This window comes from Antechinus flavipes, chromosome 4 (assembly GCF_016432865.1).
Source record: "Antechinus flavipes isolate AdamAnt ecotype Samford, QLD, Australia chromosome 4, AdamAnt_v2, whole genome shotgun sequence".
Taxonomy (NCBI): domain Eukaryota; kingdom Metazoa; phylum Chordata; class Mammalia; order Dasyuromorphia; family Dasyuridae; genus Antechinus; species Antechinus flavipes.
In genome coordinates, this window is record NC_067401.1 from 52,424,609 (window position 1) to 52,435,737 (window position 11,129).

An 11,129-nucleotide genomic window follows, 5' to 3' on the forward strand; every position below is an offset into this window, starting at 1 on the left:
TAGGTATGGGAGACAGGGAAAGTGCCTGAAATGAGAAAATGGAGTGTTTTATGCCCATTATGCCCCACACTGAGGGTGGATGGGTCTGCCTTCAGAACAGAGGAAGGTAAGATTTATATATCGAGAGAATGTGTTCTTAACTTAATGTTCAATTTGTTGAAAGGTTGAAGAAGATTCATGCAAGTATCTGAAAATTATGGATAGATACAAGAAGTGAGAAAGACATTATGGCAATACAAATAATTGGAAGTACTAAAGATGAGAAAATTTGAAGTATTCAGAAGAACTTCAAATATGTGTTTCTGCTATATTTCTTCCAATAAAATCCTTTGCTTGGTTTGATAATGCAAACAAAAAAAAATCTAACATTTCTAGAGGGTTGACATGATGGTAATTGCTGTTTTCTACTTCAAAGAATTAGTCATATGCAGAGAGAAGGTGACAAAAGAATTTTCTAAGGATTCAAAGGAGTTTTCATTGGATTTAGAGGTGGCAAGAAATGTGGGAGTTTTTGTTTTTGTTTTTACTGTGCAAATGAGGAAGTTTGGATTAAAGTTATGACACTGGCCGAGGTGTCACAGATAGTCTAATTGTGCATTTGGGCTGGAGAGCGGGAGGCCAATTGGGAGGCCATAGTTACAGTTGGGAGTGCGAGAAGGTTTGGATGAGGACAGTGGCAGTGGCAGCAGCACACTGAGCAGCACTGCCATGTGCAAATTGTTCAAGGCACTTTCTCAGTGAGAGAGTACCTTCTAAAGTTTGTTTCGAGGAGGAAAGAGATAGGGCTCCTGCTCACATGTGTCTGTGTTCCCTTAAACAGATCCAGCCGTCTGCAGAGGCCCAGGAGTCCCTGGAGATTGCTCTTTCATCATCTTTCCTTTCAGGGGGTTGCTTCTTGAGTGATGCAGCTCTTCCTGATGCTCCTGAGTGCTCTTTTATCAGGTAAGAGGCAGGAAAGGAGCATGTCAGCACTGTGACTGATGATGGGCTCAGGATGCACATTCTATCTGCAGACTATAAAAGGGAGGGTCCTTATTGCTCCTTATTCCTATCTCTGATGAGGTTAAATAGGGGAAGGAATTTGAAACCATTAGTCAAAATGAGAGTAGAGAATCTCTCTTTTTCTGCTCTGTAGGCTCCTGGCATCTGATGTTAGTACTCACATGCACAAAAAATAAAACATGCTTCTCAGAAATGGAAGCAGCACTGGATCTAGAGTTTGGAAACGTGGTTTTTAATCTTGGCATCGATGCTGTTCAGTTGTTTGTGCGATGGTCTACCCAGCCTATCTGAACCCCATTTTAAAGTGAACATGTTCATTTTAAAGTTCTCTTATGGTTCAAAGTCCCCTCTATATTCATGCCCTTCAGGGATCCACTTCAGAACTTCTGAGACGTGCCACTCAAAATGAGCCCCACATACAACAACTTGAGAAGGGCCAACAGGCTACACTAGGCAGGGTGATGCTAGACTGAGGTGAGGGATGCTTTGGGAGTAGGGGACCTGGGTTCAAATCTCGGATCTGCTATTCATTAACTTTATTGTATCTTTTTAAAAAATATTTTTCCCAATTACATTTAAAAACAACTTTAACATTTTTTCCCTTCTGAATTCTGAATTCCAAATTCTTCTCCTTCTCCCTTCCACCTCGTTGAGAGGGCAAGCAATTTGACAAAGATTATATATGTGGAGTCATACAAAACACATTGTTACACTGTACTTGCTAACTTTGTAACTTTGTGCCCAGTTATTGAATTCCTATGAATCCAATTTTAACATCTGAAAAATGATGGGGTTGGACTTGATGTCCCTTTTCAAAAACTGATCTTTTCACTGTTATTTTTCCTTCTGAACTCTGTTTGGGGGAGAAAAACTTTTTTTGTGTGGCTCTATCACTAGTTGATAATTGCTCTAGAGTACTTTTTACTCTACCACCAAACTTTTTACATATTGAAATTCAAACTAGGGAAACAGTGCTGGCTTCTTTGCACATATTATTTTAAACTTTTTTCAGTGACAGGAAGAAAAAAAAATCCCCAACCTTTTTCATTTCCCCTTTCTATGACAGTATGTGAAAGAGGCACTATCTTTTTTTGTCTGTGAAGTTAAGAACTAGGAGGATGGTGAGGGGACAATAGACAGTACATGCTTTTCAAGACATAATATGAATTTTTTATGTACTCTGTCTAATAGGAAGTAATGGTTCAAAGTCTGGAAAAGGGTTTTGGCCAACACATATTCAGAATAAAGGCAGAGATAAGAGGGAAATAAGACAACAATGACTTTGTCTTATGGGGTTTACTTTCTCTTCTTATTCTTTACATGGGAGATCAAAAGAACCTTGGAGTTGAGAAAACTGGGTGACCTTAGGTTAGATCTAGAGATTTGTTGGCAAACTCTTAAAACTGATGCTACCCAGGTGCACTGTTGAAATTATACATCAAGTGTAACATAGATATTTTTTAACATGTTTAGCATATATTGGATTACATCACATCTAGGGGAGGAAGCCAGGATAAGGGGTTGGGGAAATGGAACACAAAAGTTTTTCAAGGGCCAATGTTGAAAAATTATCCTTGCATATGTTTTGAAAATTAAAAAAAAAAAAACCTTGATGTATCATCAAGGACAGGAAAAAAAAAATAAGGAATTTCTAACCTTAAGTCAGAATGAGCCAACTGATAAAAGAGGCCAAATACAGATGGGCAAACTATATAGAAAATAGACTTGGCTGGAATGCTGTAATAAAAAAAATCATTATTAAAGGCAGGAAAAAGGTACTGAATGATTTGTTCACAGGGAGGACAGGCCCTATTATGATGCTTGAAAGGATGAAATTTTTTTTTTCCCTTACAGATGCTATAGTCATGGATGGAAAGGTCAAGGAAGCCTTTGTACAGGATAAGGCTTCTGTCACCTGCAGCTATGACCCCTACTACAAGAACTATCCCAAATATTGGTGCAAAGGCTATTACCGTAACTACTGCAATGTCATTGCTTCCACACCTAACAGCACCAACCGAGTGTCCCTGAAGGACACAGGAATGCAATTCATCATCACTCTGACATGCCTTACCAAGGAAGATACAGGGTGGTACTGGTGTGGTATACAGAGAGACTACGCCAGTGACTACATGGATTATACAGAACTGATTGTGTTTGATGGTGTGAAAGACACAGGTAGTCTTGGGCTGAAAAAGAGGAAGCATCAGGGGGAAACCCATATGCTCAGATATTGGTGTGGCAAACACACAATTGGACCAACACTCTAAATTGCTTTTAGTAGCATTCTTCATCTCATTCATTCAATAAATATTGAGAGCTTTATTATGTGCAAGGCACTCTGCTATGCTCCCAGGATATAAAAAGAGAGAAAATGCACTCCCTGCCCTCAAGAGTTTATAATTTAAAGAGGGAGACATGTAAACAAATATATGCAAAGCAAGTTATGTACAGATAAATAATAATGAAAAGAGGGAAAATGTTGGAGATAGGAGGGGTTGGGGAAAGCCTCCTGTAGAAGATGGAATTTTAGGTGGGGCTTGAAAGAAGCCAGGGAGGTCAGAAGTCAGATTAGAGGAGAATGAACATTACAGCTATGGGGAATGGCAGAGAAATTGCCCAGAGTCAAGAAATGGAGTGACTTGTTTGATTAATAGAAAGGAGGCCGGTGTCCCTGGATTAGGAAGCACTTGATGGGATATAAGGCATAAGAAGACTGGAAGGTAGGAGGGGACTGGGTTCTGAAGATTTTGAAAGCCAGAGAATTTAGGAATTTGGACTTCGAAGTGATAAGGAGTTATTGAAGTTTATTGAGTAGGCTAGTGACATGGTTGGACATTTTACATTAGGAAGATCACATTTAGTGGCTGAATGGAGATGGATTGGAATGGGGAGAACCTTGAGGCAGGCAGCACCTTCCCTTTCCTCCTCTCCTCCTTCTTTCTCGCCCTCTTCACAGCTTTTGCATATTTCAGGCATGTGATAATAAGGGCCTGGACCAGAGAATGGGTCACATTAAAAATGTTGAAAAGATGAAAATTGAAAGGCCTTGGCAACATCTTAGATATGGGGTAGTGGGTGGCAGTGGTGAATGGTTGTGAAGAATCCAGGATGATTTTTAGATTGTAAGCCTGGTGGGATCTCCTGGTGGGGAGCCTCCCTAGGCTGAGAAGATAGTGTTGCCCTCTACAGTAATAAGGAAGGTAGAAATGGAACAGGGTTTGGAGGAAATATCCTAAGTTCTGTTTTGGATATATTGAGTTTGATATCTATTGAACATTCAGTTCCTTATGTCTGAAAGATAACTGGAGAGACAAGATTGGAGGTCAGCAGAGACTGAAGTATGAAAGGTAGATTTGAAAATAATCAGCATAAAAATTAAATCCACAGAAGCTGATGAGATCATTAAGTGAAGTAGTATAGGAGCAAAAGAGAAAAGGACCCAAGACAGAACCCTGAAGGACACTTAAAGTTAGAGATAGATCTGTAGGAGAATTCAGCAAAGGTGAGTGAAGGAATGATCAATACCTGGGAAAAAATTAGACAGTGATGTTCTGAAGCCTAGAGAGGAGGAGGAAACTGTTCAACAATGCCAGAGGCTGTGGAAAAGTCAAGGAGAATGAGACTTGAGAAAAGGTCATTGAATGTGGCAACTTAAGAGATCGATGGTAACTTAAAAGAGAGCAGTTTCAGTAGAATGATAATGCTGTAAACCAAATTATAAAGATTTAAGAAGAGAGTGAGAGGAGAAAAAGTGAAGGATTTGAACTACAATTGGCAGAATAGAGAAGGCAGAGGAATGGAAGAATTTCAGGTTGGAGGAGGACTCTTGGGCAGCATGGGAAAGAGCAAGAAAGTAGGCAAGGAGAGAGAAAATGAATGAACATGATAGAGCGGGCCATCTGTCAGAGGAAACAGAATGGAACAAAATTAATTGAACAAGTAGAGGGATTAGTCTTGTTAGAGTAAGATTGCTTGATCTTGTGAAATATGTAGAGGAGGAGAAAATGACAGAAGACACTTAAGTGATAATAAGTGAAGAGACTAGGGAGTTCATGGGCAAATGGCCTCAGTTTTATTTGTAAAATATGTGACCTGATTCTCAGCTTAAAGTAGGGGGAGGAAGACCCATGAAGGTATTGAGAAGGGATTTGGAAGAGGAGTTGTGGAGAGTGGAATAGTGGTTGCTTGCCAGGCAGCCGTGAAAATCCTAAATTTGTAGTGGACCCATCCAGAATGGTTGAAAATTTTTTTTCCACCTTTGTTCCATGGAACTATTAAGGAAAGCTGAGCTCTGCATAATCAACACTTCTGCGTTTGTTGCTGCAGAAGACTTGTCCCTTGGACATCAAGATCATCAATTTGATTAATCTTAAAGAAATTAATTCAGGCTATTCACTAGAAGGTCAGATGCTGAAGCTTAAATACTTTAGCCACATAATGAGAAGATGGAACACTGGAAAAGACCTTAATGTTGGGCAAGATTGAAGGCAAACTGAGAAGGTGATAGCAGAAGATGAGATGGATAATGTCATGGAAACAAAAAACATGAACTTGGACAGACTTTGAAAGATTACAGAAGGTAGAAGAGCCTGACATATTACTGTCCATGGGGTCATGAAAAGTCATAGGTGATTGAACTACAACAAAAACAATATTTATAGATGTATAGATGTATATGTACATACATACATATGTGTGGTGGATTTGGGATAGCAATAGCTAAGCATTAAGTATTTTGGAATTGGGTGTATTGGAAGATTGATGATCAGAAAGAGCTTTAAGGTTGCTAATTGAAAGCTGTTCTTCCAAGTTTGGCCCTGAATACTTGAAGCCTCAATGGCCAGTCCACCTAGGGATGATTGGGCTCTGAAAAAACAAAACACCCGATTTATGCTGATTGTGTGAGTCCATTACCTATGTAATGGTTTAGCTGGGAAGTAGAAATAAGCAACTGACTTTCACTTTGGTTACTTAGCAAATTCTTAGTAGATGAGCCAAGTTAGGGAGCAGAGTTAAAGTCAGAAAGTTGATGAAGACACTAAACTGAAACAAGGCAAAACTCATCAAAAGTGACCCAGTGTTTCTTCTGGCAAGTCTCATTTCTACTTGGGGAGGAGTACATTTCCAGGGACAATAGCTCTAGGAAGCTCTGTGTCGGTGCTTCTCCTATTTCAAAGTCCCTAACTTGTGATTAGAAGGACTACTCTCTTCAGCTGTTGCTGCCTTCTGATCATTTCCATTCAAGTATGAAACACATGACCCGGTCTGATGGCATCTAACCTTCACCACACAGATGGGTGCTGATAGTCTGCACCTTATTATAGCTAGTACTAAGCAAGCATGGAAGCACAGTGCCTGGCACCTAGTAATCACTTTGTAAATTGGTCCTTCCCTCTCTTCTTTGTCCCCATGAGCTGTGTGTGCTGCCTGCTCCTTCATGGTGGGCATAAGGAAGACCCCTGGGGGACAGCATTTGGCTCCCAGGGCTTCTGATATATTATCCTTCTCCAAAGCACTAAGTCCAGTGCCAGTGCACCCAGGACACTAAGTTTGTTGTGAGCTGAGTATTTGCCTCCAGGCAAAGGGAGGCCTTGGAGGAAAGTAGCACACACTAATGTTAAATATTTTTTGATGCAGACCTACAAAGGAAACAGAACAGAACTTGCAAGGATGGCAGTTTCGGCTATAGTGGAAATCACAGCAGGTGTGTCAAGAGCTTAAGGGAAAAGAAGGCATGAAAAGATTTAATTCAAACTTGAGGTCATAGGTTTAGAAGTTAGAAGAGAACTTAACAGATTGTTTAATTCAGAGAATCCCTAAAGGGTCCTTGGATAGATTTAAAGGGTCTGTGAATTTGGATGGGAAAACTTAATCTCTTTGTTGAGATAGAATTGATTTCCTTATTTGTAATATGATGTGTTTTGTTTCATATATTTAGAATTTTTTTTTGAGAAAAGTTCTAAATTGCATCAGAATGCCAAAAGTGGTAGGATTGGGGAGTAAGATCTGTGACTCAGAAAAATGGTTAAGAATTCTTGCCCCTGTGGTCCTATTTCCTGTTCCCTGCTGGTTCCCTTATTAAAAATTACTTGTCCATAGTCATACTGTAGAAGTAGATTCGGGATCTGAACTCGTCATTTGATATCAGATCATGTATTTCCCAAGACATTCCCTTCTAACTAGGCAGTCTTAACTTGCCTAGATTGTAAACTCCTCAAGGATGGCTATTGTTTTCTTTTCTCATCTTCTCAACCCCTAATATTGTAGTCATGTGTATAACTGATAAATCAGGTGATTTCTTTTTTTCCTGAAGGCCTTGTGATTTACAGGAAACACTCAGAGCAGACTTGGTTTGGGCATGGTGGGGTTTAGAATGAGGGGTGGAAGTGAAGATGGAGATGTCATGAAAAGGGGAAGCAAAGAATAAACATATTAGTGTGTTGCCATGAACTTTTGAATGAGGTAAGCACATTTTTTTTTTCTTTAGAAGAACATGTTACCAGCCTGTACTCCCTTTGAGGCTATCTGTCTTGTCCATCTGCATCCTGATCATGGGGATGGGGATCATCACCACTGCGATTATTTTACTCAGGAGGAAAAGAATTAAAAAATATAATCGGGGTAAGTAGTTGGGGGCAGGGGTAGGGGAAAAGCGGAGAAGCTCTATAAGTACTCTGGCGAATGGCTACCACAACAAAGATTTGGCCCCCAACAGATTAAAAGACCTGATCAAGGCAACCGGTGAGCCAAGGACAATGGCAGGTCCTGGGTATTTTAGCTGATTCCATGGGACAATAATAATAGCACACTAAAGTTTGCAAAGGGCTCTCTTTACATATATTCATTTTATCATCACAACAGCCAAAGGCTGTCTCAATAGAAGAGCTAAGGGAGGAGTTTCTACCCTTGTCTAGACAGAGTTGTTGGTTCCCTTTAAAGAAGTCCCAGCCCGTTCCAGTGGGGTGATTTATTCCTGGTAATATTGCAGGAATGAAGATTTTCAGGGTCCTTTTATGCCTCCAGACTGAACTTGTGAGCAGGTGGATGAGGAAGTAACTCTGGGCTTTGGCATCCAGAGTTCCTATGTTCTAAGGTTTCCTGTGTCCTTCCATAGGTAAAGTCCTGATTAGACTCGGAGATCACAGCCTTGGACCGTCTCCTATGATACCCACGCCCTTGGTAAGCTGCCAGACTTGATGGTCTATTCCCAGCCCCAGCCTGGCAGGGCCTTTTTGCATGGGCTTGAGAAGTTTCTCTGTTCCTCAGCAGAGAACAGGTATTAAGGCCCTGACCGCAACGGGGCCTCTGGGGCACTCCAGCTGCAAGGTTTGCTTCTGCTTCCACTTAAGTTGCGATGTGCCCCAGAACTATTTCTGGATTTTCAGTTAGCACAAAATTCTTCAGTGTCAGAAAGTTCTAAAAGTAATTTGTCTTCTTTTTACATATGGAGACACAGAGGGAGCATGTAGGCAAGCCTGGGGGAACCAGGAAGCCCTCTCCGGTAGCCCCATTAGTTTATCATCCCTCACATAAAAATCCTCTTGAGCAAGAGAAGCTTGGAAGCAATGTCTAGCAGCTCTTGTAGATTAGCTGTGCAATGTTTTTCCTAATACTTCTAGTATTTACAGAGGAGAGGAATAACTTTAAATGGAGCTGTGAACCTGGAGGCTGACTAATCCCAATAACCCAGAAATAGCCTGGCCTGGATGAAGAGGCTCTAGAGAGAAGGCATTCATGTTTTTCTAGTAATGAACCACATAATCAGAAATCTGTATTTATGCAGCCCACACAAATGTAATTTTAGAATTAATTACTTTCAACTTCAAGGATAATTGCTCATTGATCTAACCCTACTACCATCCAGTTACACAGCTGTAGTGTACAAGTCATTGGGTGCTGATGGCCTGCTAAATCCTTTGTGCTAGCTAATTTGATCAACTAAAAAAAAAAAAAAGCTTAGGTGATTTAGGATTAGGAGAGCTGAATTTGCATATGACCTACACTACTTGTTGAAGGCTAGTCTGTAAAAGCTGCAGATATACATTGGGGGACAGAGACTAGTTAGATTGAGACCCCCTCTATAGAATTAGAAGTGATGGCAACTTAACATGATAAATCCCCTAGATATCTGAAAAGAAAAACTCCTCAAAGGTTTATTTGTAGCTGAATGATAAGAACTGATACTTTTAAAATGCATCAAGATCTGCAAAGTGCTTTTTATGACTTATCTTATTTGAGCCTCACAAAAACTTTTTGGGGTTATTATTACTCCTCTTTTATATGGAGCCTGGGAGAGGTCGGGTGATTGCCCCTTGTCACAGAAGCAGAAAATTTGGAGGCAGGATTTGGGGCTGGCTTGTCAATATTCTGTCCACTATGTTACTCTTTATAGTAGGTAAGCCCTAAGCATGTTTCAATTTATGGTTTTACTTTATGCTATACTTTGGGTTCAGTAACTCTTCAGTTACTTCCCAAAACTGTTGGTCAAATGAGTTCTTAGCAGGCAAAGGAAAAAGGAAAAGGCTCTGGGCTTCCCTTCTCATCCTTTATTGGGCAGAGCTGGGGATGGAAGACTTGACCTTTCTCAATTCTTATAAACAGAATTTCTAGTGATTGTCCAAGGTCATCGGGATGGTTTAGCTACAGGCCTTCTTAAACTTTTTCTATTCCTAACCTCTTTTTGCCAGAGAAATTTTTATGGCATCCCAGGCATATAGATATGTGCAACTCCCACATTATTATGTGACCCCCCTATATAAGGTCATGACTCACAGTTTAAGAAGCTTTGATTTAGCAGAAAACTCAAAAGGATTTTCAGTGGCTAGGAGAGGAGCTCTGAGTTCTCTCAAGCTCGATCATTAATCATTAATTTCATTGAGACCTTGAACAATCTATGTAAGTCTGATTAATCACCTGTAAAAAGATGGCATTTTAGCATTCTCTATTTTACTTCTAGACTTGCTACAGGTGTTCTCACAGAATCCCAGCCCATTCTTTCCCCTGGATCTCATTTTAAACATTCAACAAAGATTAATTAAATAGCCACCATATGCAGAAGAATTGTGGGCTAGATGCTGAGGGAAATACAAAGTTTAGATCAGACAAGAGTCTTTGCTGTAATGCAGTTTCCAATCTGGGGAGTATGAATGGGCAGTAGTTGAGTGATATAAGGAGTAGTGCTTAATAGCCATGACTTGTTTCCCCAAACTCTGGCTATTAAAACCCTGGAAATTTTCTGAATGAACTCAGTTGAATGTTTTCTCTTCAAAACCTAATAATGCATCTATCTATATAGCAATTCAGGGCCTAAGCCAGAACAATTCAGAACAAGCAAGGTTTTTCTTGAATGGATTAAGCTGGAAAAAAGTAGCCTCTGACAAGTCCTGAGAATTTTGCAAATTTGCAAATTCATTACCCTTAAAAGATATGTGCAAAAAGTTTGTAGCTCTTTCTTCCTAGTGATAAATGATCTATCTCAACTCAACCATCTCTTTCTTTCCCCAACAAAGTAGATGACTCCATGAAGTCCTCCTTGGGCCAATCGATGATGCAGGAAAAGACTCATGGAAACAGGTGTGATAGAAGATTTCTCAAACAAAAATCAGAAATAAAATAATGCCATAGCAGAATCACATAGTAACTGGCCCAGATCTCAGGAACTGATATCAATCTCTCAGCCTTTAATTCCATTTGCAAATGATTGTAAGTGATTGTATGGCTATAGGTAAGCAAAACATCCTCAACAGGCCTGCAACCAGAGAACAACTCAAAGACCTCTCTCCTTAGGTGCTTAGAGAAGGGCAAGGGGGTGAACTCTCATTATTGGACCTATAGGGCCCAGGACAAGGTCTAGATTTTCTCTGTATGCCTTTAAATTCCTGGATAAAACTGTAATGTACTGAAAGGTATAACAGATTTCTCTAGGAACCTCAGTAGGTTATCTCAATAGAAATTTTCCTGAAAATAGCTCTATGAACCCCAGGTAGGATGTCATAGAACCATAAAATTTTAGAGGTGATTAGGAATCAACCCTATCTGGAGTGTAGGTGATGGTGTTTAATGGGTCATTTAATTGTTTTATTAAACTTTTTTAGTGTGCAAACTTCTTTAGGAGGGCACCAGCT

General features: G+C 40.0%; 1 protein-coding gene across 3 annotated transcripts in view; it reads left to right on the plus strand.

Annotated features, from left to right (window-relative positions):
• Nucleotides 1-10,634, plus strand: part of TMIGD3 (transmembrane and immunoglobulin domain containing 3) — a 68,674-nt gene extending 58,040 nt beyond the window's left edge. For 2 of the 3 annotated variants that reach the window (XM_051993034.1, XM_051993035.1), the window contains exons 3-8: nt 821-942; nt 2,857-3,180; nt 6,643-6,709; nt 7,493-7,626; nt 8,120-8,184; nt 10,518-10,634. In XM_051993034.1, coding sequence (XP_051848994.1) covers nt 903-942; nt 2,857-3,180; nt 6,643-6,709; nt 7,493-7,626; nt 8,120-8,184; nt 10,518-10,529 — 642 coding nt within the window. In that variant the 5' untranslated portion in view covers nt 821-902 and the 3' untranslated portion in view covers nt 10,530-10,634. Of the gene's footprint in view, nt 1-820; nt 943-2,856; nt 3,181-6,642; nt 6,710-7,492; nt 7,627-8,119; nt 8,185-10,514 lie in introns of all 3 variants that reach the window. The other variant, XM_051993036.1, reaches the window with a different exon arrangement.
• The last annotated feature ends 495 nt before the right edge of the window (nt 10,635-11,129 follow it).